Source organism: Lithobates pipiens, unplaced genomic scaffold, assembly GCF_037356315.1.
Source record: "Lithobates pipiens isolate NorthernLeopardFrog02 unplaced genomic scaffold, aLitPip1_a1.2 Scaffold_27, whole genome shotgun sequence".
NCBI lineage: Eukaryota > Metazoa > Chordata > Amphibia > Anura > Ranidae > Lithobates > Lithobates pipiens.
Window position 1 is genome coordinate 107,441,360 of NW_027507788.1, and position 26,734 is coordinate 107,468,093.

At 48.9% G+C, this 26,734-nt stretch overlaps 2 protein-coding genes across 9 annotated transcripts in view; both read right to left on the reverse strand.

Annotated features, from left to right (window-relative positions):
* The window catches only part of LOC143934059 (low affinity immunoglobulin gamma Fc region receptor III-A-like), a 90,003-nt gene extending 66,095 nt beyond the window's left edge, over positions 1-23,908 (reverse strand). For 4 of the 8 annotated variants that reach the window (XM_077457344.1, XM_077457342.1, XM_077457346.1 and 1 more), the window contains exons 1-2: positions 23,772-23,908; positions 4,496-4,586 (exon numbers count right to left, since the gene is read on the reverse strand). The gene's annotated coding sequence lies outside the window, so the exon portion shown is untranslated. The remainder of the gene's footprint in view (positions 1-4,495; positions 4,587-23,771) is intronic. The other 4 variants (XM_077457339.1, XM_077457345.1, XM_077457343.1 and 1 more) reach the window with 4 other exon arrangements.
* On the reverse strand, positions 9,506-22,426 carry LOC143932975 (uncharacterized). Its single transcript, XM_077455900.1, has 4 exons — positions 22,346-22,426; positions 16,039-16,310; positions 10,327-10,746; positions 9,506-9,872 (listed from the first exon to the last, which is right to left on the reverse strand). The coding sequence occupies exons 1-4, from the start codon at positions 22,424-22,426 to the stop codon at positions 9,659-9,661; spliced, it is 987 nt and encodes a 328-aa protein (XP_077312026.1). The 3' UTR covers positions 9,506-9,658.
* Positions 23,909-26,734: the final 2,826 nt, after the last annotated feature.

The window sequence follows — 26,734 nt, forward strand, 5'->3', positions numbered from 1 at the left end:
ATGGGTGGAGCGAATGATCTTTCTTTTCAACGAAAAATATTCCAGCACCGGCTGGGGAAGAGGAATGTCGAATAAATCCTTTCTTGAGGTTCTCATTGATGTATTCTTTGAGGACCATGAGTTCAGGTTCCGATAGAGGGAATATCCTCCCGAATGGAATTTCGGCTCCAGGTAGTAACTCGATTGGGCAATCGTAGACCCGATGAGGAGGGAGTGTGTCTGCCTTTCTTTTGTCAAACACGTCCAGGAATCTGTGGTATGTGACTGGGACCAACCTCTGGAGCTCAGATGTAGAACCCGAACAGGCAATGACCGGAACCAGGTGGTTTGAGGTCCTGACACAATTTTGGAGGCAGTAAGTGGACCGAAACACGACCTCACCGGTTATCCAGTTTATTTGGGGATTATGGGCTTGTAGCCATGGCATTCCTAAAATAATTGGGAAGAGTGGTGAAGAAATGACATCCAGGCAGATTAATTCTTGGTGATCGGATAGAATATTGGCAAGTAGTGGCTGAGTCTCATGGGTAATAGGACCTGATCTGATGTTGGATCCATCTGCTAACCTTATAGAAAGTTGGCGTTGCTTGGGTACCAATGGAATGTTGTGTTGTAGAATGAGAGTATGGTCAATAAAGCAACTACAGGCGCCCGAATCAATTATAGCCTGGACCTGGAGTGTTCCTCCTGGAAGCTGTAAGGAAAAGGGAACAGCTATATGAATTGATTTTGTCAGAGGTAATGCATTGGATACAAGAGGTGAGTCTTTGAACTTACGAATCTTATTTGGACATGTATTCGCATAGTGACCAGTTTCCCCGCAGTAAAGGCAAAGGTTATTCTGGCGCCGGCGTAGCTTCTCTTCAGGAGACAATGGTGAGCGAAGTAGCCCTAATTGCATTGGCTCTGGAGCTTCGGAAATGGGAGCAGGTGTGGAAGCAGGAGGATAATTCGGAGCCTTGGGTAACATCCAAGTGGGGCGAAACTGGCCAACTCTTTCAGACCTCCGTTCCCTAAGACGGCGGTCAATTTGGATCGATACCTGTATGAGGTCTTCCAAGGAACTGGGAACTTCGATATGGGCCAACTCGTCTTTTAATGATTCAGACAATCCGATGCGGAATTGGTAACGTAGGGCGGCGTCGTTCCATTGAGTGTCAGAACTCCACCGCCTAAAGTCCGTCACATAATCCTCTACAGGTCTGCGACCCTGACGCAGGGCATGGAGACTGGCCTCAGCAGTTGTGGCACGCTGAGGATCGTCGTATAATTTAGCCATCTCATCCAGAAAAGAGTCCATGGTATCAAGTAAAGGGCTGGCCTGTTCCAAGAGGCGATGGGCCCAGGTCTGAGGTTCCCCCAGAAGCAAGGAGACGATGAACCCTACTTTTGTGCTTTCCAAGGAGAAGGTGCGAGGCTGTAGCAGGAAGTATAGTTGGCATGCATTACGAAAAGCACGGAATTTGCTGTGATCTCCGGAAAATCGCTCTGGAGTAGGAACTCGAGGCTCCGGGGATGGCACCACTATTGCAGGCATGGATGCTGGGGTTGCCGGACTGGCGGACCGAGATGCTGTAGCCCCTTGGGAGGCAGTAGTGTTTGGAGTTAATGTCTCCACCCTCTGCTCGAGTTGATGGTAACCATCCTTCAGGCCTTGAACTGCTTGGGTAAGGGCAGAGATTTGTTGGCACAGAGCTTCCAAAGGTGAGGCCCCCCTGTCTGACTCCATGTTTCTGGCTGGATCGTACTGTCACGTACCTTACAGTGGAGTCAGACTGCTGAGGGTGGCCTCTCGCACGGTTCCGGTCTCCACGCCCCTGAGGATGGGGACAGGGCGCGTGAGGACACGAAAGGGTGCAGGTGCCTGAAGGTGGAGGTAGCAGACCTTGGAGATGCTGGGTCCTCACGGTAGAAGAGATGTTGTAGGTAGGCACCGGAAGATCAGCAGGTGTGCAGGAAGCACTGCGTGTCTGTAACAGGCAAGGTCGGCAACTGGCAGGCAATGCGGTACAATAACAGGAGGCAGGTGCGTAATCAGGAACAAGCAAGGGTCTGGCAACGTGCAAGCAAACGAGGTACAGATTCAGGAGACAAGCCAAAGTCGAAGTCCAAGCCGGGGTCAAAGGTAGTCCAGGAGATAGTAGCACAGGGTATCCAAAGAGCGGGTGTCAGGAACGGGTCACAGGAACAAGGATCACGGGAGCAAGGTCACAGGAGCAAGGTCACAGGAGCAAGGTCACAGGAGCAACGATCAGGTCTACAGGAGTAGCTGAAGACGATCCAGCACTGATGTCAGGCCAGGATCCTGTTTATATAGAGGGGAGTGAGCCAGGATTGGTGGAAGTGGCCGTCCGTGCGTGAATACGTACATCCGTTCAGTTTGCGCGGGTGTCTTCGCGTGTTCGGATTGGCGTACGTCCACGTGTTCGGATTGGCGTACGTCCACGTGTTCGGATTAGCATACGTCCGTTCGTCCTGGAATTCGTACGCCTCTGACGGGGACACCGCGCATGCCGCCTGGAACGAAGGGAAACTGTCGCTATACGGGGACGGGCATACGTATGGTGAGTTCCCTGACAGCTTTGCAGGGTATAACATGGCATATTTGAGGAGTAGAACACGGAGGCGATGTTTAACCTCCTGGAACCTGGACCGTTATCGCTGCACCTCATTGGAGAAGTCTGGGAAGATGGTCACATGAACGTTGGCATGGGGGATATTTCCCTTCTCTCTGGTCAGGCGGAGGATCTTGTCGCGATCTCTGAAATTTAAAAATTTTGCTATCATTTTTCGTGGTGGAGCTCCTTGAGGAGGAGGACGGGCAGGGATGCGATGGGCTCTCTCTACCGCAAACCAAGAATGCATCTCTGCCAAAATTGGATGTTAGGAAGTTTTCAAGGAAGCTTGCCGGGTCGTTGCCCTCAGCATTCTCAGGAAGGCCGATAAAGCGGAGGTTACATCTCCGAAGGCCATTCTCCATGTCGTTCTGCTTTGCACTGATCTGTTGTAGCTGACGACGCACCTCATCAGTAGTATGTTGCAGAGGGTGAAAAATATCTTCCGCTCTATTGATATGGGTCTCCGCCTCTGCCACGCGATCCCGCAGGGCGGGGAGATCCTGTCTGATAAGAGATACATCAATTTTGACCTCCTTGATATTGGTGGTAAGCGTGCTCTGGCACAAGGCGATAGCATCAAGGACCTTTATGGTGGCCACCTCAGAGTGCTCCATATCCGAGGATGCGCCTGCGCCATCTTTAGCCTGTTGGTCTTCTCCAAGCCAGCGGTACTTGGCAAGTTTGTCAGCAGCCTCAGAGATCTTTACATACTTCAGGAGATGAGCAGGAAAATCCCCGGGTGCACCAAGATGGCCGCCGTTTACCAGGCCGGGTCCTTGATATCCTCCTCCCGTCTCAGTCTAGGAGTGTCCCAAAGAAGCCTGTGGGTGCCAGTCAGTTAGTGTCAAGATTCAGTGGCAGTAAAAAGAGGGAACCTGGATTTAAAAATGTACAGAAATACCTGTAATTGCTTGCCAGGGCATTTACAGGGTGGAGCAAGATGGCCGCCGGGAGCTAGGCCGAGGCCATCGGACCGTCCCCCAGGCCACTACCAACAAAAAAAACACCTCAATAGAAGCCCCAGACCGTCCGGGGGATATATCAGGCAGGGATCAGGCTCAGGGCATCCAGGGAAGGCAGTTAACCACTTAACAACTGGCCCATAGACCAATGACGGCTACAGGGCGGTTGCTTAACTCTGGGAGGCCGTCATATGACGTCCCTCCCAGAATTCCGCTCTCGCGCGCCCCCTGGGGCACGCACTCAAGAGCATCCATGACCATCATGGATCACGGTAAACGGCCGCTCATCGTGGCTGTTTACAACGTGATCTCTCCGTCAAATGATGTGTATGGAACACTGAAGAGGCACAAGAGTGTGTACACACTGGTTTTCCTGGCACCCTGTACCTGGAGAAGCACTTTACGAATCACGCAGCACTTTATATATTTTTTTAATTTTTCTAAGAGACTTTGCGATTCTACTTTATTCATGTGTTTCAATTGCACTGTGTGATTCACGTGTGTGTCATTATTGATACAGCTTATAGTTTGTTGTGTCAACCTTTTTTTGAGGAAAGAGTTTGCTTGCATTATATATCCTCACTGGTTTATGTGATTGTGAACTCATGAAGCACTGGACACTTTAATATTGTGTATATATTGTATGTTTTATTTTAGCACTTGACACTTTATTCACTGATTACGTTTGGTCACGATAGTTGGGTTACACTATTGTTTAGTTACATGCAATTTGGTATGCAATTAATAGTAAGCACCAGGCACTTTAGATTAATTTATTAATTTACTTATTTTAAGGGAGCGCAGCACCACTTATTTGATTTTGATACCTGCCCTGTATATGTTCCTGGCTCTCCTTTAGTATGGAGGGATGTCTCAGTGCTGACAGTTTAGTATGGAGGGAAACAATGAGCTTACATTTTGCACAGCAGTATTCACCCTCGATCAGATGGTAAAGGAACGCAAGATGTGCAACAAGTCGCCTCTACACACCCGCCGGGCATCGCACCTATTAAATTTAATGAAAATTGGGGATTATACCCTGTCCAAATTACCTAACAACTAGCTTCCTGTCACTAATACTCAACACAATACACAGGTACTCAACAAGACAACACACAGGCACTCGCAGAGCAACGTGCACTCGCAGACCTACGTGCACTTGCAGACCACTCGCAGAACTACGTGCACTCACAGAACTCGCAGACCACTCGCAAAACTACGTGCACTCGCAGAACTCGCAGACCTACGTGCACTCGCAGACCACTCGCAGAACTACATGCACTCGCAGAACTCGCAGACCTACATGCACTCGCAGACCACTCGCAGCACTATGTGCACTCGCAGAACTACATGCACTCGCAGACCATTCACAGACCTACGTGCACTCGCAGAACTATGTGCATTCGCAGACCTACGTGCACTCGCAGACCATTCACAGACCTACGTGCACTCGCAGACCTATGTGCAGGGGCGGACTGACCATTGGGCCTCTCGGGCACTGCTCGAGGGACCCAAGCCACTAGGGGGCCCCATCAGGGTTGCCAGCCTCAGTAAAACCAGGGACAGTATGTAAAAATCTGTGTTTATTTTTTACATCTGTCTCTGAAATGTCTCTTACTGATGTCCTTTTGGTCTAAAAATCCTGAGATTATAGTTGCCCCACCTCTCCAGTACCTTCTCAGCCAATAGAAACATGTCTGTGTACCGGGTGGCCCCAAAATTTTGGCTTGCCTGGGGGCCCTATAATCTCCTATTGCCCCGGGGCACCATGAGTTGTCAGTCCACCTCTGCCTATGTGCATTCGCAGACCACTCACAGACCTGCGTGCACTCGCAGACCTATGTGCACTCGCAGACCTACGTGCACTCGCAGACCACTCGCAGAACTACGTGCACTCACAAACCACTCGCAGACCTACGTGCACTCGCAAACCACTCGCAGACCTACGTGCACTCGCAAACCACTCGCAGACCTACGTGCACTCGCAAACCACTCGCAGACCTACGTGCACTCGCAAACCACTCGCAGACCTACGTGCACTCGCAAACCACTCGCAGACCTACGTGCACTCGTAGACCTCTCACAGACCTACGTGCACTCACAGACCACTCGTAGACCTATGTGCACTCGCAGACCTACATGCACTCACAATACTCGCTCTCTTGCTCTTGCTGTCTCTCTCGCTCTCTTGCTGTCTCTCTCACTCTCTTGTCATCTCTCTCACTCTCTTGCAGTCTCTCTCTCTCCCTCTTGCAGTCTTTCTCTCGCTCTCTTGTTGCCTCTCTCTCTCGTTCTCTTGCTGTCTCTCGCTCGGTCTCTTGCTGTTTCTCTTGCTGTTTCTCTTGCTTACTTGCAGTCTCTCTCTCTCCCTCTTGCAGTCTTTCTCTCACTCTTGCTGCCTCTCTCTCTCGTTCTCTTGCCGTCTCTTGCTTGCTCTCTTGCTAACTCTCTCATTCTCTTGCTGTTTCTCTCACTCTTTTGCCATCTCTTTCACTCTCTTGCAGTCTTTGTCTTGCTCTCTTGCAGTTCCCTCTCTCTCCCTCTTGCAGTCTTTCTCTCGCTCTCTTGTTGTCTCTCTCTCTCTTGTTCTTTCAGTCTCTCGCTCACTCTCTTGCTGTCTCTCTCACTCACTCTATCGCCATCTCACTCTCTTATTGTCTCTGTCTTGCTCTCTTGCAGTCTCTCACTCTCTTGCTGTCTCTCTCACTCTCTTGAAGTGTCTCTCTCGCTGTCTTTCAGTCTCTCTCTCTCAATCTTGCCTTCTCTCGCTCTCTCTCTTGCCATCTCTCTCACTCTCTTGAAGTGTCTCTCTCGCTGTCTTTCAGTCTCTCTCTCTCAATCTTGCCTTCTCTCGCTCTCTCTCTTGCCATCTCTCTCACTCTCTTGCAGTCTCTCTCTCTCTCTCTCGCTGTCTCTCTTTCTTGCTGTCTCTCCCACTCTCAGGCTGTGTCTCTCTCGCTCTCTTGCAGTCTCTCTCTCTCTTTTGCAGTTTTTCGCTCGCTCTCTTGCAGTCTCTCTCTCTCTCTTGCTGTGTCGCTCTCTTGCAGTCTCTCTCTCTCTCTTTCACTCTCTTGCAGTCTCTCTCTCGCTCTCTTGCCATCTCTCTCTCTCACCCTCTTGCTGTCTCTCTCTTGCAGTCTCTCTCTTGCAGACTTTCTCTCTCTTGCAGTCTCTCTCTTGATCACTTGCATTCCTTCTCTCACTTGCTCTCTTGCTGTCTCTCTCTCTCTTGCTCTCTTGCTGTGTCTCTCTCGCTCTCTTTCAGTCTCTCTCACTCTCTTGCCGTCTCTCTTTCTTGCTCTCTCTATCTCTTGCTCTATTGCAGTCTCTCTCACGCTCTCTTGCTGTCTCTCTCTCGCTCTCTTACCATCTCTCTTGCGCTCTTGCAGTCTCTCTCTCACTCTTTTGCAGTCTCTCTCTCTCGCTCTCTTGCCGTCTCTCTCTCGCCCTCTTGCTATCTCTCTCTTGCAGTCTCTCTGGCTCGCTCTCTTGCTGTCTCTCTCTCTCGCTCTTTTTCAGTCTCTCTCTCTTGCAGTCTCTCTCGCTTTCTCTTTTGCAGTCTCTCTTTCGCTCACTCTCTTGCTGTCTCTCTCTCTCTCGTTCTCTTGCTTTCTCTCTCTGTTGCAGTCTCTCTCGCCTTCTTTTGCAGTCTCTCTCTCTCTCTCGCTCTTTTGCAGTTTTTTTACTTGCACGCTCTCTTGCTGTCTCTCTCTCACTCTCTTGCCTTCTCTCTCACTCTCTTGCAGTCTCTCTTTCGCTCTCTTGCTGTCTCTCTCACTTGCTTGCAGTCTCTCTCTCTCTCTTGCACTCTCTCTCCCTCTCTCTTGCAGTCTCTCTCTTGCTCACTCGCCGTCACACTCCCGCTGTCTCTCTCTTGCTCTCTTGCAGTCTCTCTCTCACTCTCTTACCGTGTCTCTCTCTCTCTCGCTCTCTTGCAATCTCTCTCGCTCTCTTGCAATATCTCTCTCGCTCTCTTGCAGTCTCTCTCTCGCTTACAGTCTTTCTCTTGCTTGCTCTCTTGCTGACTCTCTATCGCTGTTTCTCTCTCACTCTCTTGCAGTCTCCCTCTCTAGCTCTCTTGCTGCCTCTCTCTCTTGCCGTCTCTCTCTCATTCTCTTGTCGTGTCTCTCTCGCTGTCCCTCTCTCTCTCTCTTGCAGTCTCCCTCGCTCTCTTGCTCTCTCGTTTTGTCTCTCTCACTCTCTTGCAGTCTCTCTCTAGCTCTCTTGCCATGTCTCTCTTGCTGTCTCTCGCAGTCTCCTTTTCGCTCTCTTGCTGTCTCTCTCTCTCTCTTGCAGTTTCTCTCTCGCTCTCTCTCTCGTTCTCTTGCTTACTCTCTCTTTTGCAGTCTCTCTCTCTCTTGCTCGCTCTCTTGCTGTCTCTCTCTCTCATCCTCTTGCTGTCTATCTTTTGCTCTCTTAAGGCTCTCCTGTGCTCTCTTATTGTCTCTCTCTCACTCTCTTACTGTCTCTCTTGCAGTCTCTCTCTCGCTCTCTTGCCATCTCTCTCTCACCCTCTTGCTTTCTCTCTCTTGCAGGCTCTCGTTCTCTTGGAGTCTACATAGTTACATAGTTAGTCAGGTTGAAAAAAGACACAAGTCCATCCAGTTCAACCTTAAAAACAAATAAATAAAATAGTCTCTCTCGCTCGCTCTCTTGTAGTCTCTCTCACTCACTCTCTTTCTGTCTCTTGCTCTCTTGCTGTCTCTTTCTCGCTCTCTTGCAGTTTCTCTCTCTCTTTTGCAGTCTCTCTCTCTCTCTCTCTCTCGCTTTCTTGCCATCTCTCTCTCACCCTCTTGCTGTCTCTCTCTTGCAGGCTCTCGTTCTCTTGGAGTCTCTCTCGCTCGCTCTCTTGTTGTCTCTCTCACTCACTCTCTTTCTGTCTCTTGCTGTCTCTTTCTCGCTCTCTTGCAGTTTCTCTCTCTCTTTTGCAGTCTCTCTCTCTCGCTTGCTCTCATGCTGTCTCTCTCTTGTTCTCTTGCTTTCTCTCTCTCTTGCAGTCTCTCTCCCACTTTTTTGCAGTCTCTCTCCCGCTCTTTTGCAGGCTTTCTCTCGCAAACTCTTGCTGACTCTCTCTCACTCTCTTGCAATCTCTTTCTCTCGCTCTCTTGATGTCTCTCTCTCTCGCTGTCTCTCTCACTCTCTTGCCTTCTCTCTCACTCTCTTACAGTCTCTCTCTCGCTCTCTTGCTGTCTCTCACTCTCAAGTCTCTCTCTCTTGCAGTCTCTCTCTCTTGCTCTCTTGCCATCTCAGTCTTTCTGTCTCTCTCTTGCAGTCTCTCTCTCGCCTTCTTACTGTCTCTCTCGCTCTCCTGCAATCTCTCTCTTGCTCTCTTGCAGTCTCTCTCTCACTCGCTCTCTTGCAGTCTTTCTCTCACTTGCTCTCTTGTTGTTTCTCTCTGGCTCTTTTGATGTGCCTCTCTCACTCTCTTGCAGTCTCTCTCTAGCTCTCTTGCTGTATCTCTCTCTCGCTGTCTTGCCGTGTCTCTCTCGCTCTCTTGCTGTCTCTTTCTTACTCTCTTGCAGTCTCTCTCTCGCTTTCTTGATGTCTCTCTCGCTCTCTTGCTGTGTCTCTGGCTCTCTTGCAGTCTCTCTCTAGCTCTCTTGCTGTCTCTCTCTCGCTCCCTTGCCATCTCTCTCTCGCTCTCTTTCCATGTCTCTCTCGCTCTCCTGCAGTCTCTCTTTTATTATCTTGCTGTCTCTCTCTCTTGCAGTCTCTCTCGCTCTCTTTCCATGTCTCTCTCGCTCTCCTGCAGTCTCTCTTTTAGTATCTTGCTGTCTCTCTCTCTTGCAGTCTCTCTTGCTTTCTCTCTTCCAGTCTCTCGCTCTCTTGCCATCTCTCTCGCTCTCTTGCTGTATCTCTCTCCCTCTCTTGCAGTGTCTCTCTAGCCCTCTTGTTGTCTCTCTTGCTCTCTTGCTGTCTCTCTCTCGCTCTCTTGCCGTGTCTCTCTTGCTGTCTCTCTCGTTCTCTTGCAGTCTCTCTTTCGCTTACTTGCTGTCCTTCTCTCTCTCTTGCAGTCTCTCTCTTGCTCTCTCCCTTTTGCAGTCTCTCTCTTGCTAGCACTCTTGCTGTCTCTCTCTCTCATTCTCTTGCTTTTTCTCTCTCTTGCAGTCTCTCTCTCTTGCTCTTTTGCAGTCTCTCACTCTCTTGCAGTCTCTCTCTTGCAGTCTCTCTCTCATCCTCTTGCTGTCTATCTCTTGCTCTCTTGCAGTCTCTCTTACAATCTCTTACTGACTCTCTTGCTCTCTTACCATCTCTCTTGCAGTGTCTCGCTCGCTCTCTTGCTGTCTCTCTCTCTCACTCTCTTGCAGTCTTGCTCTCTCCCTGTATCTTTCTTACTCTTTTGCAGTCTCTCTCTTGCAGTCTCACTCACTCTCTTGCTGTCTCTCTCTCACTTTATTGCAGTCTCTCTCTCTTGCAGTCTGTCTGTCTCTCTCTCTCTCTCTCTTTTGCAGTCTCTCTCGTGTGATCTCTTGCTGTCTCTCTCTCTCTCTCATTCTCTTGCATTCTCTCTCTCTTGCAGTCTCTCTCTCTCTCTCGCTCTTTTGCAGGCTCTCTCTCGCTCTTTTGCAGGCTTCCTCTCGCACGCTCTCTTGCTGTCTCTCTCTCTCTTGCAACCTCTCTCTCACTCTCTTGCTGTCTCTCTTGCTCTCTTGCTGTCTTTCTCACTCTCTTGCAGTCTCTCCCTTGCTGTCTCTCTCACTCTCTTGCAGTCTCTCTCTCTTGCAGTCTCTCTCTTGCTCTCTCACCGTCTCACTCTCGTTGTCTCTCTCGTGCTCTCTTGCTGTCTCTCTCTCTCGTTCTCTTGCATTCTCTCTCTCTTTTGCAGTCTCTCTCTCTCGCGCTCTTTTGCAGGCTCTCCCTCGCTCTTTTGCAGGCTTCCACTCACACGCTCTCTTGCTGTCTCTCTCTCTTGCAATCTCTCTCTCACTCTCTTGCAGTTTTTTTCTCGCTCTCTTGCTGTCTCTCTCACTCTCTCGCCTTCTCTCTCACTCTTGCAGTCTCTCTCTCTTGCTCTCTTGCTGTCTCTCTCACTCTCTTGCAGTCTCTCTCGCTCTCTCACCATCTCACTCTCGCTGTCTCTCTCTTGCTCTCTTACTGTCTTTCTCTCGCTCTCCTGCAATCTCTCTCTCTTGCAGTCTCTCTCTCGCTCGCTTTCTTGCTGTCTCTCTCACTCTCTTGCTTTATCTCTCACTCTCTTGCAGTCTTTATCTCGCTTGCTCTCTCTCTTGCCATCGCTGTCGCTCTTTTGCTGTGTCTCTCTCGCTCTCTTGCAGTCGCTCTCTCTATCTCTCTTGCTCTCTCTCTCTTGCTGTCTCTCGCTCTTTTGACGTATGTCTCTCTCTCTTGCCGTGTCTCTCTCGCTCTCTTGCAGTCTCTCTCTCGCTGTCTCTCTCTCTTGCTGTGTCTCTCTCGCTCTCTTGCAGTCTCTATCTAGCTCTCTTACTGTCTCTCTCTTCCCGGCTCTCTCTCGCTCTCTTTCCGTGTCTCTCTAATTTTCTTGCTGTCTCTCTCTCTCTTGTTCTCTTGCAGTCTCTCTCTCACTGTCTCTCTCTCGATCTCTTGCAGTCTCTCTCTCACTCTCTTACTTTCTCTCTCTCTCACTCTCTTGCAATCTCTCTCTTTCAGTCTCTCTCGCTTGCTCTCTTGCTGTCTCTCTCTCGCTCTCTTGTGGTCTCTCTCTCGCTCTCTTGCTGACTCTCCCTCACTCTATTACCATCTCTCTTGCAGTGTCTCACTTGCTCTCTTGCTGTTTCTCTCTCACTCTCTTGCAGTTTCACTCTCTCTTGCTCTCTTTCCGTATCTCTTTCTTTTGCAGTCTCTCTTTAGCAGTCTCTCGCTCTCTTTCAGTCGCTCTTGCTATATTGCTGTCTCTCACTCACTCTCTTGCTGTCTCTCGCTCTCTTGCTATCTCTCTCTCTCTCTTTTGCAGTCTCTCTCTCTCGTGTGCTCTCTTGCTGTCTCTCTCTCTCTCATTCTCTTGCATTCACTCTCTTTCTTGCAGTCTCTCGCACACTCTCTTGCTGTCTCTCTCTCTTGCAACCTCTCTCTCACTCTCTTGCAGTCTTTCTCTCGCTCTCTTGGTGTCTCGCTCACTCTCTTGCCTTCTCTCTCACTCTCTTGCAGTCTCTCTCTCACTCTCTTGCAGTCTCTCTCTCACTCTCTTGCAGTCTCTCTCTCACTCTCTTGCAGTCTCTCTCTCACTCTCTTGCAGTCTCTCTCTCACTCTTGCAGTCTCTCTCTCATCCTCTTGCTGTCTATCTCTTGCTCTCTTGCAGTTTCTCTCGCGCTCTCTTGCTGACTCTCTCTCGCTCTCTTACCGTCTCTCTTGCAGTGTCTCTCTAACTCTCTTGCTGTCTCTCTCTCACTCTCTTGCAGTCTCCCTCTCTCTTGCTCTCTTCCTGTATCTCTCTCACTCTTTTGCAGTCTCTCTCTTGCAGTCTCTCGCTCTCTTTCAGTCTCTCTTGCTGTCTCTCTCTCTCTCGCTTTATTGCAGTCTCTCTCTCTTTTGCAGTCTCTCTCTCGTGTGCTCTCCTGCTGTCTCTCTCTCTCTCGTTCTCTTGTATTCTCTCTCTCTCTTGCAGTCTCTCTCTCTCTCTTGCTCTTTTGCAGGCTCTCTCTCGCTCTTTTGCAGGCTTTCTCTCACACGCTCTCTAGCTGTCTCTCTCTAGCTGTCTCTCTCTCTTGCAACCTTTCTCTCGCTCTCTTGCTGTCTCTCTCACTCTCTCGCCTTCTCTCTCACTCTCTTGCAGTCTCTCTCTCGCTCTCTTGCTGTCTCGCTCACTTGCAGTCTCTCTCTCTTGCAGTCTCTCTCTCTTGCTCTCTCACCGTCTCACTCTTGCTCGCTCTCTTGCTGTCTCTCTTGCTCCCTTGCTTTCTCTCTCACTCTCTTGCAGTCTTTCTCTCGCTTGCTCTCTTGCTGTCTCTCTCTCTCTTGCTGTCTCTCTATCTCTATCTATCTTTTGCTGTGTCTCTCTCGCTCTCTTGCAGTCTCTCTCTAGCTCTCTTGCTGTCTCTCTCTCGCTGTCTCTCTCTCTCTTGCCGTCTCTCTCACTCTCTTTCTGTGTCTCTCTCGCTCTCTTGCAGTCTCTCTCTAGCTCTCTTGCTGTCTCTTTCTTTCCGGCTCTCTCTTGCTCTCTTTTCGTGTCTCTTTCGCTCTCTTGATGTCTCTCTCTCTCGATCCCTTGCAGTCTCTCTCTCGCTCTCTTTCTGTCTCTCTCACTCTCTTGCAGTCTCTCTCTCGCTTGCTCTCTTGCAGTCACTCTCTCTCGCTCTCTTGCTGTCTCTCTCTCTCGCTGTCTCTCTCTTGCCGCGTCTCTCACTCTCTTGCTGTGTCTCTTTCCCTCTCTTGCAGTCTCTCTCTAGCTCTCTTGCTGTCTCTCTCTTGCCGGCTCTATCTCGCTCTCTTTCCGTGTCTCTCTCGCTCTCTTGCTGTCTCTCTCTATTGTTCTTTTGCAGTCTCTCTCTCGCTGTCTCTCTCTAGATCTCTTGCAGCCTCTCTCTCGCGCAGCCTCTCTCTCGCTCTCTTACTGTCTCTCTCGCTCTCTTGTAATCTCTCTCTTGCTCTCTTGCAGTCTCTCTCTCGCTTGCTCTCTTGCAGTCACTCTCTCTCGCTCTCTTGCGGTCTCTCTCTCGCTCTCTTGCTGACTCTGTCTCGCTCTCTTACCATCTCTCTTGCTCTCTTGCAGTGTCTCGCTCGCTCTCTTGCTGTCTCTCTCTCACTCTCCTGCAGTTTCACTCTCTCTTGCTCTCTTTCAGTATCTCTCTCACTCTTTTGCAGTCTCTCTCTTGCAGTCTCTCGCTCTCTTTCAGTCGCTCTTGCTCTATTGCTGTCTCTCACTCACTCTCTTGCTGTCTCTCGCTCTCTTCCTATCTCTCTCTCTCGCTTTATTGCAGTCTCTCACTCTCTTGCAGTCTCTCACTCTCTTGCAGTCTCTCTCTCTTTTGCAGTCTCTCTCTCTCGTGTGCTCTCTTGCCGTCTCTCTCTCTCGTTCTCTTGCATTCTCTCTTTCTTTTGCAGTCTCTCTCTCTCGCTCTTTTGCCGGCTCTCTCGCTCTTTTGCAGGCTTTCTCTCACACGCTCTCTTGCTCTCTCTCTCTCTCTTGCAACCTCTCTCTCACTCTCTTGCAGTCTTTCTCTCGCTGTCTCTCTTGCTCTCTCTCTCACTCTCTCGCCTTCTCTCTCACTCTCTTGCAGTCTCTCTTTTGCTCTCTGGCTGTCTTTCCCACTCTCTTGCAGTCTATCTCTCTCTCGCAGTCTCTCTCTCTTGCTCTCTCGCCGTCTCAATCTTGCAGTCTCTCTCTTGCTCTCTTACTGTCTCTCTCTCTCGCTCTCCTGCAATCTCTCTCTCTTGCAGTCTCTCTCTCGCTCGCTCTCTTGCTTTCTCTCTCACTCTCTTGCAGTCTTTCTTTCACTTGCTCTCTTGCTGTCTCTCTCTCTTGCCATCTCTCACTCTTTTGCTGTGTCTCTTTCGCTCTCTTGCAGTAGCTCTCTCTAGCTCTCTTGCTGTCTCTCCCTCACTCTTTTGACGTGTCTCTCGCTCTCTTGCCATGTCTCTCTCGCTCTCTTGCAGTCTCTTTCTCGCAGTCTCTCTCACTCTCTTGCTGTGTCTCTCTCGCTCTCTTGCAGTCTCTCTCTAGCTCTCTTGCCGGCTCTCTCTTTCTCTCTTTCCGTGTCTCCCTCGCTCTCTTGCTCTCTCTCTCGCTCTCTTGCAGTCTCTCTCTCGCTCTCTTACTGTCTCTCTTTTGCTCTCTTGCAATCTCTCCCTTGCTCTCTTGCTGTCTCTCTCTCTCGCTCTCTTGCAGTCTCTCGCTCGCTCTCTTGCTGTCTCGCTCTCTTGTGGTCTCTCTCTCACTCTCTTGCAGTCTCTCTTTCTCGCTCTCTTGCAGTCTCTCTCTCTCGCTCTCTTGCAGTCTCTCTCTCTCTTTTGCAGTCTCTCGCTCGCTCTTTTGCTGTCTCGCTCTCTTGTGGTCTCTCTCTCACTCTCTTGCAGTCTCTCTCTCGCTCTTTTGCTGTCTCTCTCACTCTCTTGCAGTCTCTCTCTCTCTCTTTTTTGCAGTCTCTCTCTCTCGTGTGCTCTCTTGCTGTCTCTCTCTCTCTCTCGTTCTCTTGCATTCTCTCTTTCTTTTGCAGTCTCTCTCTCTCTCGCTCTTTTGCAGGCTTTCTCTCACATGCTCTCTTGCTCTCTCTCTCTCTTGCAACCTCTCTCTCACTCTCTTGCAGTCTTTCTCTCGCTGTCTCTCTTCCTCTCTTGTTCTCTCTCTCACTCTCTCCCCTTCTCTCTCACTCTCTTGCAGTCTCTCTCTCGCTCTCTTGCAGTCTCTCTCTCGCTCTCTGGCTGTCTCTCCCACTCTCTTGCAGTCTCTCTCTCTCTCTCTCTCTTGCTCTCTCGCCGTCTCAATCTTGCTGTCTCTCTCTTGCTCTCTTACTGTCTCTCTCTCTCTCGCTCTCCTGCAATCTCTCACTCTCTCGCTCGCTCTCTTGCTGTCTCTCTCGCTCTCTTGCAGTCTTTCTTTCACTTGCTCTCTTGCTGTCTCTCTCTCTTGCCATCTCTCGCTCTTTTGCTGTGTCTCTTTCGCTCTCTTGCAGTAGCTCTCTCTAGCTCTCTTGCTGTCTCTCACTCTTTTGACGTGTCTCTCTCGCTCTCTTGCCGTGTCTCTCTCGCAGTCTCTCTCACTCTCTTGCTGTGTCTCTCTCGCTCTCTTGCAGTCTCTCTCTAGCTTTCTTGCCGGCTCTCTCTTCCTCTCTTTCTGTGTCTCTCTCGCTCTCTTGCTGTCTCTCTCGCTCTCTTGCAGTCTCTCTCTCGCTCTCTTGCTGTCTCTCTTTTGCTCTCTTGCAATCTCTTCCTTGCTCTCTTGCAGTCTCTCTCTTGCTTGCTCTCTTGCTGTATCTCTCTCTCGCTCTCTTGTGGTCTCTCTCTTGTTCTCTTGCAGTCTCTCGCTCGCTCTTTTGCTGTCCCGCTCTCTTGCAGTCTCTCTCTCACTCTCTTGCAGTCTCTCTCTCTCGCTCTTTTGCTGTCTCTCTCACTCTCTTGCCGCCTCTCTCTCTCACTCTCTTGCCGCCTCTCTCTCTCTCGCTCTCTTGCAGTCTCTCTCTCTCGCTCTTGCAATCTCTCCCTTGCTCTCTTGCAGTCTCCCTCTTGCTTGCTCTCTTGCTGTCTCTCTCTTGCTGTCTCTCTCTCTTGCTCTCTTGCAGTCTTTCTCTCTCGCTCTCTTGCAGTCTCTCTCTCGTTCTCTTGCAGTCTCTCTCTCTCTTGCAGTCTCTCTTTCACTCTCTCTCTCTTGTGCGGTCTCTCTCTCACTCGATCTCTTGTGGTCTCTCTCCCACTCTCTTGCCGTTTCTCTCTCTCGCTCTCTTGCTCTCTTACCGTCTCTCTTTCTCTCTTGCAATCTCTCTTACAGTCTTTCTCTCGCTTGCTCTCTTGCTGTCTCTCTCTCTCTCTCTTGCAGTCTCTCTCTCACTCTCCCTCTTTTGCAGTCTCTCTCTCGCGCTCCCTCTTTTGCAGTCTCTCTCGCTCACTCTCTTGCTGTCTCTCTCTTGTTTTCTCTCTCGCAGTCTCTCTCTCTCGTCCTCTTGCAGTCTTTCTCTCGCTCTCTTGCTGTCTCTCTCTCTCTTGTTCTCTTGCCGTCTCACTCTCGCTGTCTCTCTCTTGCTCTCTTACTGTCTCTCTCTCGCAATCTCTCTCTCGCTCTCTTGCAGTCTCTCTCTCTCGCTCACTCTCTTGCTTTATCTCTCACTCTCTTGCAGTCTTTCCCTCGGTTGCTCTCTTGCTGTCTCTCTCTCGCTCTCTTGCTGTCTCTCTCTCTTGCCGTCTCTTTGGCTTTTTGCTGTGTCTCTCTTGCTCTCGTGCAGTCTCTCTCTCTAGCTCTCTTGCCGTGTCTCTATCGCTCTCTTACCGTGTCTCTCTCGCTCTCTTGCCGTGTCTCTCTAGCTTTCTTGCCGGCTCTCTCTTCCTCTCTTTCTGTGTCTCTCTCGCTCTCTTGCTGTCTCTCTCGCTCTCTTGCAGTCTCTCTCTCGCTCTCTTGCTGTCTCTCTTTTGCTCTCTTGCAATCTCTTCCTTGCTCTCTTGCAGTCTCTCTCTTGCTTGCTCTCTTGCTGTATCTCTCTCTCGCTCTCTTGTGGTCTCTCTCTTGTTCTCTTGCAGTCTCTCGCTCGCTCTTTTGCTGTCCCGCTCTCTTGCAGTCTCTCTCTCACTCTCTTGCAGTCTCTCTCTCTCGCTCTTTTGCTGTCTCTCTCACTCTCTTGCCGCCTCTCTCTCTCACTCTCTTGCCGCCTCTCTCTCTCTCGCTCTCTTGCAGTCTCTCTCTCTCGCTCTTGCAATCTCTCCCTTGCTCTCTTGCAGTCTCCCTCTTGCTTGCTCTCTTGCTGTCTCTCTCTTGCTGTCTCTCTCTCTTGCTCTCTTGCAGTCTTTCTCTCTCGCTCTCTTGCAGTCTCTCTCTCGTTCTCTTGCAGTCTCTCTCTCTCTTGCAGTCTCTCTTTCACTCTCTCTCTCTTGTGCGGTCTCTCTCTCACTCGATCTCTTGTGGTCTCTCTCCCACTCTCTTGCCGTTTCTCTCTCTCGCTCTCTTGCTCTCTTACCGTCTCTCTTTCTCTCTTGCAATCTCTCTTACAGTCTTTCTCTCGCTTGCTCTCTTGCTGTCTCTCTCTCTCTCTCTTGCAGTCTCTCTCTCACTCTCCCTCTTTTGCAGTCTCTCTCTCGCGCTCCCTCTTTTGCAGTCTCTCTCGCTCACTCTCTTGCTGTCTCTCTCTTGTTTTCTCTCTCGCAGTCTCTCTCTCTCGTCCTCTTGCAGTCTTTCTCTCGCTCTCTTGCTGTCTCTCTCTCTCTTGTTCTCTTGCCGTCTCACTCTCGCTGTCTCTCTCTTGCTCTCTTACTGTCTCTCTCTCGCAATCTCTCTCTCGCTCTCTTGCAGTCTCTCTCTCTCGCTCACTCTCTTGCTTTATCTCTCACTCTCTTGCAGTCTTTCCCTCGGTTGCTCTCTTGCTGTCTCTCTCTCGCTCTCTTGCTGTCTCTCTCTCTTGCCGTCTCTTTGGCTTTTTGCTGTGTCTCTCTTGCTCTCGTGCAGTCTCTCTCTCTAGCTCTCTTGCCGTGTCTCTATCGCTCTCTTACCGTGTCTCTCTCGCTCTCTTGCCGTGTCTCTCTCGCTCTCTTGCCGTCTTTCTCTCTCGCTGTCTCTCTTACTCTCTTGCTGTGTCTCTCTCACTTTCTTGAAGTCTCTCTCTAGCTCTCTTGCTGTCTCTGTCTTGCTCTCTTGCCGACTCTCTCTCTCGCTCTCTTTCCGTGTCTCTCTCGCTCTCTTGCTGTCTCTCTCTCTTGTTCTCTTGCAGTCTCTCTCTCTTGTTCTCTTGCAGTCTCTCTCTCTTGTTCTCTTGCAGTCTCTCTCTCTTGTTCTCTTGCAGTCTCTCTCTCTTGTTCTCTTGCAGTCTCTCTCTCGCTCTCTGTCAGTCTCTCTCTCGCTCTCTGGCAGTCTCTCTCTCGCTCTCTGGCAGTCTCTCTCTCGCTCTCTTGCAGTCTCTCTCTCGCTCTCTTGCAGTCTCTCTCTCGCTCTCTTGCAGTCTCTCTCTCTCTCTTGCAGTCTCTCTCTCTTGCTCTCTCGCCGTCTCAATCTCGCCGTCTCTCTCTTGCTCTCTTACTGTCTCTCTCTCTCTCCTGCAATCTATCTCTCTTGCAGTCTCTCTCTCGCTCGCTCGCTCTCTTGCTGTCTCTCTCGCTCTCTTGCTTTCTCTCTCGCTCTCTTGCAGTCTTTTTTTCACTTGCTCTCTTGCTGTCTCTCTCTCTTGCCATCTCTCGCTCTCTGGCAGTCTCTCTCTCGCTCTCTGTCAGTCTCTCTCTCGCTCTCTGTCAGTCTCTCTCTCGCTCTCTGGCAGTCTCTCTCTTGCTCTCTTGCAATCTCTCTCTTGCAGTCTCTCTCTCACTTGCTGTCTTGCTGTCTCTCTATCTTGCTCTCTTGTGGTCTCTCTCTCTCACTCTCTTGCAGTCTTTCTCTCTCACTCTCTTGCGGTCTCTCTCTCGTTCTCTTGCAGTCTCTCTCGCGCTCTTGCTGTCTCTCTCTTTCTCTCTTTTGCAGTCTCTCTCTCGCTCTCTTGCCATCTCTCTCATTCTCTTGCCATCTCTTGCACTCTCTTACCGTCTCTCTCTCACGCAGTCTATCTCTCGCTCTCTTACTGTGTGTGTCTCTCTCTCTCTTGCAATCTCTCGCTTGCTCTCTTGCTGTCTCTCTCTCTCTCTCTTGCGGTCTCTCTCTCACTCTCTTGCAGTCTCTCTCTCGCTCTCTTACTGTTTCTCTCTTGCTCTCTTGCAATCTCTCTCTTGCTCTCTTGCAGTCTCTCTCTCGCTTGCTCTCTCTATCTTGCTCTCTTGTGGTCTCTCTCTCACTCTCTTGCAGTCTCTCTCTCGCTCTCTTACTGTTTCTCTCTTGCTCTCTTGCAATCTCTCTCTTGCTCTCTTGCAATCTCTCTCTCTCTTGCTGTCTCTCTATCTTGCTCTCTTGTAGTCTCTCTCTCACTCTCTTGCAGTCTCTCTCTCTCTCGCACTCTTGCTGTCTCTCTCTTGCAGTCTCTCTCTCCCGCGCTCTCTCTTTTGCAGTCTCTCTCTCTCGCGCGCGCTCTCTTGCTGTGTCTCTCTCTCACGCGCTCTCTTGCGGTCTCTCTTGCTTTCTCTCTCACTCTCATGCCGTCTCTCGCAGTCTCTCTCTAGCTCTCTTACTGTCTCTCTCTCGCTCTCTTACTGTCTCTCTCTCGCTCTCTTACTGTCTCTCTCTCGCTCTCTTACTGTCTCTCTCTCTCTTGCAATCTCCCTCTTTCTCTTTTGCAGTCTCTCTCTCTCGCTTGCTCTATTGCTGTCTCTCTCTCTCTCTTACAGTCTCTCTCTCGCTCTCTCTCTTTTGCAGTCTCTGTCTCTCGCTCACTCTCTTGCTGTCTCTCTCGTTCTCTTGCTTTCTCTCTCGCAGTCTCTCTCTCTCTCTCGCTCTTTTGCAGTCTTTCTCTCGCGCGCTGTCTTGATGTCTCTCTCGCTCTCTTGCAATCTTTCTCTCGCTCTCTTGCCACCTCTCTCATTCTCTTGCCATCTCTCTCTCTCGCAGTCTATCTCTCGCTCTCTTACTGTGTGTGTCTCTCTCTCTCTTGCAATCTCTCACTTGCTCTCTTGCAATCTCTCTCACTCTCTTGCAATCACTCGCTTGCTCTCTTGCTGTCTCTCTCGCTCTCTTGTTGTCTCTCTCTTGCAGTCTCTCTCTCGCTTGCTCTCGTGTGGTCTCTCTCTCACTCTCTTGCAGTCTTTCTCTCTCGCTCTCTTGCGGTCTCTCTCTCGTTCTCTTGCAATCTCTCTATCGCACTCTTGCTGTCTCTCTCTTGCACTCTCTCTTTTTCAGTCTCTCTCTCTCTCTCGCTCTCTTGCGGTCCCTCTCGCTCTCTTGCAGTCTTTCTGTCTCGCTCTCTTGCTGTCTCTCTCACTCTCATGCCATCTCTCTCACTCTCATGCCGTCTCTCTCGCTCTCTTGCAGTCTCTCTTGCTCTCTTGCAGTCTCTCTTGCTCTCTTGCAGTCTCTCTCTCGCTCTCTTGCAGTCTCTCTCTTACTGTCTCTCTCTCGCTCTCTTACTGTCTATCTCTCTCTTGCAATCTCCCTCTTTCTCTTTTGCAGTCTCTGTCTCTCGCTCGCTCTCTTGCTGTCTCTCTCTCGTTCTCTTGCTTTCTCTCTTGCAGTCTCTCTCTCTCTCTCTCGCTCTTTTGCAGTCTTTCTCTCGCGTGCTGTCTTGATGTCTCTCTCGCTCTCTTGCAATCTCTCTCTCGCTCTCTTGCAGTCTTTCTCTCGCTCTCTTGCCGTCTCTCGCACTCTCTTGCCATCTCTCGCACTCTCTTGCCATCTCTCTTTCTCGCAGTCTATCTCTCGTTCTCTTATGCCGCATACACACGGGCGGACTGTATGGCGTACTTAGTCCGTCGAAACACATTTCAGCGGACAGTCCGCTCGTGTGTGGGCTTCAGCGGACTTTTTCAGCGTGCAGTCCGGCGTACTAAGAATTTCGGATTTTCGAAATTCTGTCCGTCGTACTTTGGTTTCAGCGGACAATCCGCTCGTTAGTATGCTAGTTCGACGGACTAAGAATGGCGCATGCCCAGAAAGGATTTACACGGCGGAAGGGTGCTTTGCTGTGTATTGGACTTCCTCTTTCTAGTCCCGTCGTACGTGCTGTACACGTCATCGCGCAAGCTTTCGACGGACTGTTTGTGCATCCGTGTGTGGTCAAGTCCGTTCAGTCGAAAGTACGACGGACTGTCCGTCGGATTGTATGACGAACTAAGTACGCCATACAGTCCGCCCGTGTGTACGCGGCATTACTGTGTGTCTCTCTCTCTCTTGCAATCTCTCGCTTGCTCTCTTGCAATCTCTCTCACTCTCTTGCAATCAGTCGCTTGCTCTCTTGCTGTCTCTCTCACTCGCTCTCTTGCGGTCTCTCTCTCGCTCTCTTGCGGTCTCTCTCTCGCTCTCTTGCGGTCTCTCTCTCGCTCTCTTGCAGTCTCTCTCTCGCTCTCTTGCAGTCTCTCTCTCGCTCTCTTACTGTTTCTCTCTTGCTCTCTTGCAATTTCTCTCTTGCAGTCTCTCTCTCGCTTGCTCTCTTGCCGTCTCTCTATCTTGCTCTCTTGTGGTCTCTCTCTCTCACTCTCTTGCAGTCTTTCTCTCTCACTCTCTTGCGGTCTCTCTCTCGTTCTCTTGCAGTCTCTCTCGCGCTCTTGCAGTCTCTCTCTTGCAGTCTCTCTCTTGCAGTCTCTCTCTCTCGCTTTCTCTCTTTTGCAGTGTCTCTCTCTCGCTCTCTTGCCATCTCTCTCATTCTCTTGCCATCTCTCGCACTCTCTTACCATCTCTCTCTCTCGCAGTCTATCTCTCGCTCTCTTACTGTGTGTCTCTCTCTCTCTTGCAATCTCTTGCTTGCTCTCTTGCAATCACTCGCTTGCTCTCTTGCTGTCTCTCTCGCTCTCTTGCGGCCTCTCTCTCGCTCTCTTGCAGTCTCTCTCTCGCTCTCTTACTGTTTCTCTCTTGCTCTCTTGCAATCTCTCTCTTGCTCTCTTGCAGTCTCTCTCTCGCTTGCTCTCTTGCTGTCTCTCTATCTTGCTCTCTTGTGGTCTCTCTCTCTCACTCTCTTGCAGTCTCTCTCGTTCTCTTGCGATCTCTCTCTTGTTCTCTTGCGATCTCTCTCTTGTTCTCTTGCAGTCTCTCTCTCGCACTCTTGCTGTCTCTCTCTTGCAGTCTCTCTCTCTCTCTCTCGCACTCTCTCTTTTGCAGTCTCTCTCTCTCTCTCTTGCGGTCTCTCTCGCTCTCTTGCAGTCTTTCTGTCTCGGTCTCTTGCTGTCTCTCTCACTCTCATGCCGTCTCTCTCACTCTCATGCCGTCTCTCTCACGCTCTCTTGCAGTCTTTCTCTCGCTCTCTTACTGTCTCTCTCTCTTGCAATCTCCCTCTTTCTCTTTTGCAGTCTCTCTCTCGCTTGCTCTCTTGCTGTCTCTCTCTCACTTACAGTCTCTCTCTTGCTCTCTCTCTTTTGCAGTCTCTGTCTCTCATTCGCTCTCTTGCTGTCTCTCTCTCGTTCTCTTGCTTTCTCTCTCGCAGTCTCTCTCTCTCACTCTTTTGCAGTCTTTCTCTTGCACGCTGTCTTGCTGTCTCTCTCGTTCTCTTGCTTTCTCTCTCGCAGTCTCTCTCTCTCTTTTGCAGTCTTTCTCCCGCGCGCTGTCTTGATGTCTCTCTCGCTCTTTTGCAATCTCTCTCTCGCTCTCTTACCGTCTCTCTCATTCTCTTGCCATCTCTCGCTCTCTTGATATCTCTCTCATTCTCTTGCCATCTCTCGCACTCTCTTGCCATCTCTCTCATTCTCTTGCCATCTCTCTCATTCTCTTGCCATCTCTCGCACTCGCAGTCTATCTCTCGCTCTCTTACTGTGTGTGTCTCTCTCTCTTGCAATCTCTTGCTTGCTCTCTTGCAATCTCTCTCACTCTCTTGCAATCACTCGCTTGCTCTCTTGCTGTCTCTCTCGCTCTCTTGCAGTCTCTCTCTCGCTCTCTTACTGTTTCTCTCTCGCTCTCTTGCAATCTCTCTTTTGCTCTCTTGCAGTCTCTCTCTCGCTTGCTCTCTTGCTGTCTCTCTATCTTGCTCTCTTGTGGTCTCTCTCTCTCACTCTCTTGCAGTCTTTCTCTCTCGCTCTCTTGCGGTCTCTCTCTTGTTCTCTTGCAATCTCTCTCTCGCACTCTTGCTGTCTCTCTCTCGCACTCTTGCTGTCTCTCTCTTGCAGTCTTTCTCTCTCTCGCTCGCTCTCTTGCTGTCTCTCTCTCTCGTGCTCTCTTGCAGTCTTTCTGTCTCGCTCTCTTGCTGTCTCTCTCACTCTCATGCTGTCTCTCACTCTCATGCCGTCTCTCTCACTCTCATGCCGTCTCTCTCGCTCTCATGCCGTCTCTCTCGCTCTCATGCCGTCTCTCTCGCTCACTTGCAGTCTCTCAATCGCTCTCTTACTGTCTCTCTCTCTTGCAATCTCCCTCTTTCTCTTTTGCAGTCTCTCTCTCGCTTGCTCTATTGCTGTCTCTCTCTCTCTCTTACAGTCTCTCTCTCGTTCTCTCTCTTTTGCAGTCTGTCTCTCGCTCACTCTCTTGCTGTCTCTCTCTCGTTTTCTTGCTTTCTCTCTCGCAGTCTGTCTCTCTCTCTCTCTCTCGCTCTTTTGCAGTCTTTCTCTCGCGAGCTGTCTTGATGTCTCTCTCGCTCTCTTGCAATCTCTCTCTCGCTCTCTTGCAGTCTTTCTCTCGCTCTCTTGCAGTCTCTCTCATTCTCTTGCCATCTCTCGCACTCTCTTGCCATCTCTCGCACTCTCTCTCTCGTTCTCTTACTGGGTGTCTCTCTCTCTCTCTCTTGCAATCTCTCTGACTCTCTTGCAATCACTCGCTTGCTCTTGCTGTCTCTCTCACTCTCTTGTGGTCTCTTTCTCGCTCTCTTGCAGTCTTTCTCTCTTGCGGTCTCTCTCTTGCTCTCTTGCAGTCTCTCTCTCACTCTCTTGCCGTCTCTCTCTATCATTCTCAATGTGTGTCTCTCACTGTAACTGTCCCTCTCTCAGTCTATAGAACAGTTATATAAATACACTACATAATGGCATTTGGAGAATACAGGTGTTCAGAAGGGAATTATAATAAAACAAACACATGCACAGTCTGTTATATCATACCAGAAAAACAGATGCAAATTTGCCATGCAGTCTCAGTCAGTACCTCGATCAGTCCTAAAGTAGAGATGAGAGGAGATGAGGATGAAACGAAACTAAACTTTGCCAGCAATGATGTCAGCCAAGAGAGGCGGTACAGAATAGCAGGAAGTAAACCCCCCTTTACAAAGACTTGTGCATGCGTCTGCTCACACAGGCTGTAAAGGGGAGTTGCTTTTTTGTAATTAGTAGAGCAGGTAGTACACAGGCTGCTCTTATTAATGCCAAACTATGCACAAATGACTTCTGCTCATGTATTTTATTACATTTAATACTGTTTTTGGTTTTCCAGGTTTACAACCACTTTAAAGCGGGATTCCACCCTAATGTGGAACCTCCGCTGATCGGATCCCTCCCCCCCTCCTGTGTCACAATTGACACCTTTCAGGGGGAGGGGGGTGGAGATACCTGTCAAAGACAGGTATTTTCACCCACTTCCGGGCATAGACTCCCGTGGGAGTCTACGCCATTTCCTGCCCTGCCGCGCTGTCTGCTGGGACACACACGGGTCCCAGTGACAGCGCGGAGATTTCCTATTGCGCGGCTCGCGCATGCACAGTAGGGAACCGGGAAGTGAAGCCGATTCGCTTCACTTCCTGCAGCAGCAGAGGGCCGAGCGATCGATCGGCCTCGGCTGCCGGCATCGCTGGAACCCGGGACAGGTGAGTGTCCATTTATTAAAAGTCAGCAGTTGTAGTATTTATAGCTGCTGGCTTTTAATATATTTTTTTTTGGTGGAATCCCTCTTTAACCACCTCAATACAGTGCAGTTACACCCCCTTCCTGACCAGACCAATTTTCAGCTTTCAGCGCTCTCACAGTTTGAATGACAATTACTCAGTCATCCAACACTGTATCCATATGAAACTTGCGTCCTTTTTTCCACACAAATAGAGCTTTCTTTTAGTGGTATTTCATCACTAGTGGGTTTCTTTATTTTTTGTGCTATAAATAAAATAAAGCGTAAATTTTGTGAAAAAAATGCCTTTTTCTTTGTTTCTGTCATAAATTTTTGCTAATTAGTAATTTTTCTTCATAAATTTTGGCCAAAATTTATACTGCTACATATCTTTGGTAAAAAATAACCCACATTAGTGTATATTATTTGGTCTTTGTGAAAGTTATAGAGTCTACAAACTATGGTGCCAATCACTGAAAATTGATCACTTCTGATCAGGCTTTCAGTACATCAGGTGTACCTCATTTCTTGAGACACTAACAAGTCAGGAAAGTACAAATACCCCCCAAATGACCCCTTTTTACAAAATAGACATTCCAAGGTATTAAGTAAGTAGCATGGTGAGTTTTTTTAAGTTGTCATTTTTCCCACAATTCTTTGCAAAATGAAATTTTATTTTTTTATTTTTATTTTTTTACTAAATTGTCATAATATCAGGTTATTTCTCACACACAGCATATGCATACAACAAATTACACCCCAAAATACATTCTGCTACTCTTCCCGAGTACGGCGATACCACATGTGTGAGACTTTTACACAGCCTGGCCACATACAGAGCACCAACATTGATGTAGTACCTTCAGACGTTCTACGAGCAAAAATGGCGCATCTCATTTCTCAACCACCTATTACACTTTTGAAGGCCCTGGAGTACCAGGACAATGGAATTTCCCATAAAATGACCCCATTTTGGAAAGCAAACACCCCAACGTATAATCTGTGAGGCATAATGAGTCTTTTGAATGGTTAATTTTTTTCCAGAAGTTTTTGGAATATGTTGAAAAAAATTAAAACGCATTTTTTTTTTACACAAAATTTAAAATTTATGAGATATTTCTAACACATAGCATGTATATAGCAAAAATTACACCCCAAAATACATTCTGCTACTCCTCCCGAGTATGGCGATACTACATGTGTAGGACTTTTACACAGCCTGGTCACATAGAGAGGCCGAACATTGAAGTAGTATGTTCAGGCGTTCTAGGAGCATAAATGACACATCTCATTTCATTCCTATCCATCACACATTTGAAGGTGCTGGACCACCAGGACAGTGAAATTACCCACAAAATGACCCCCATTTTGGAAAGCAAACACCCCAACGTATATTCTATGAGACATGGGCTGCAAATAGGTAAATGTGTAGAAACAGAACGAAACTCTGGATAGCCGCACTCCGGATTGTGTAAAAATTAGATGCCTTTATTTCTTCAAAATGCAAGTGCAAAACTCCATTGAACAAAACGTCACAGCAAAAAGGGAACAAAAAAGGATTTTTGAATAAAATAGCTAACACGTTTCACGCTACAAACAGCGCTTACTCATAGCTAGCTTATGTTCTGAATGACAAACAAATATATACTGTTCATGTATAAGCACACCACAGTGAAATTAGAGGTAAAACCATGACAGCTGATAAAGCTATCATCATAGATTCTCCACACATGCATTCCACACCCAGTTGTTGGTTGGTGAAAATAACTGGGAAAGGAAGAAAAGGGAAAAGGGTGAACATATCTGTGTGTTGAAACGTGATTTGATGAAAAGTATAAATATGTAAAAAATAAATATATAAAAGTATAAATATGTAAATATGTAAAAAATATATATATATATATATATACACATGTAGAAGTGAAAATAACAAAGTGTGAAAATAAAAATGTATATATGTATATAGACGTGTATAAATGTGTGTATATAAATGTATTGGTGTAAATGTGATAAAAATACTTGTAATTGTGCACTAGTGCAGAGTAACCTTTTAATGCATAGATAAAGAATATGAATAAATGTCATATAATTCAAAGTGAAACAGTATTGAATGTTTATATGTATGTAAATAAACTCAAATATTTAGAGAATAAACTGTGATATAAAAGTGACAGGAATGAACATGCACTAAACAAAGTCACATCGGATTGATGGCCATATTTATGTGAACTGTCGGTGAAAAAAGAAA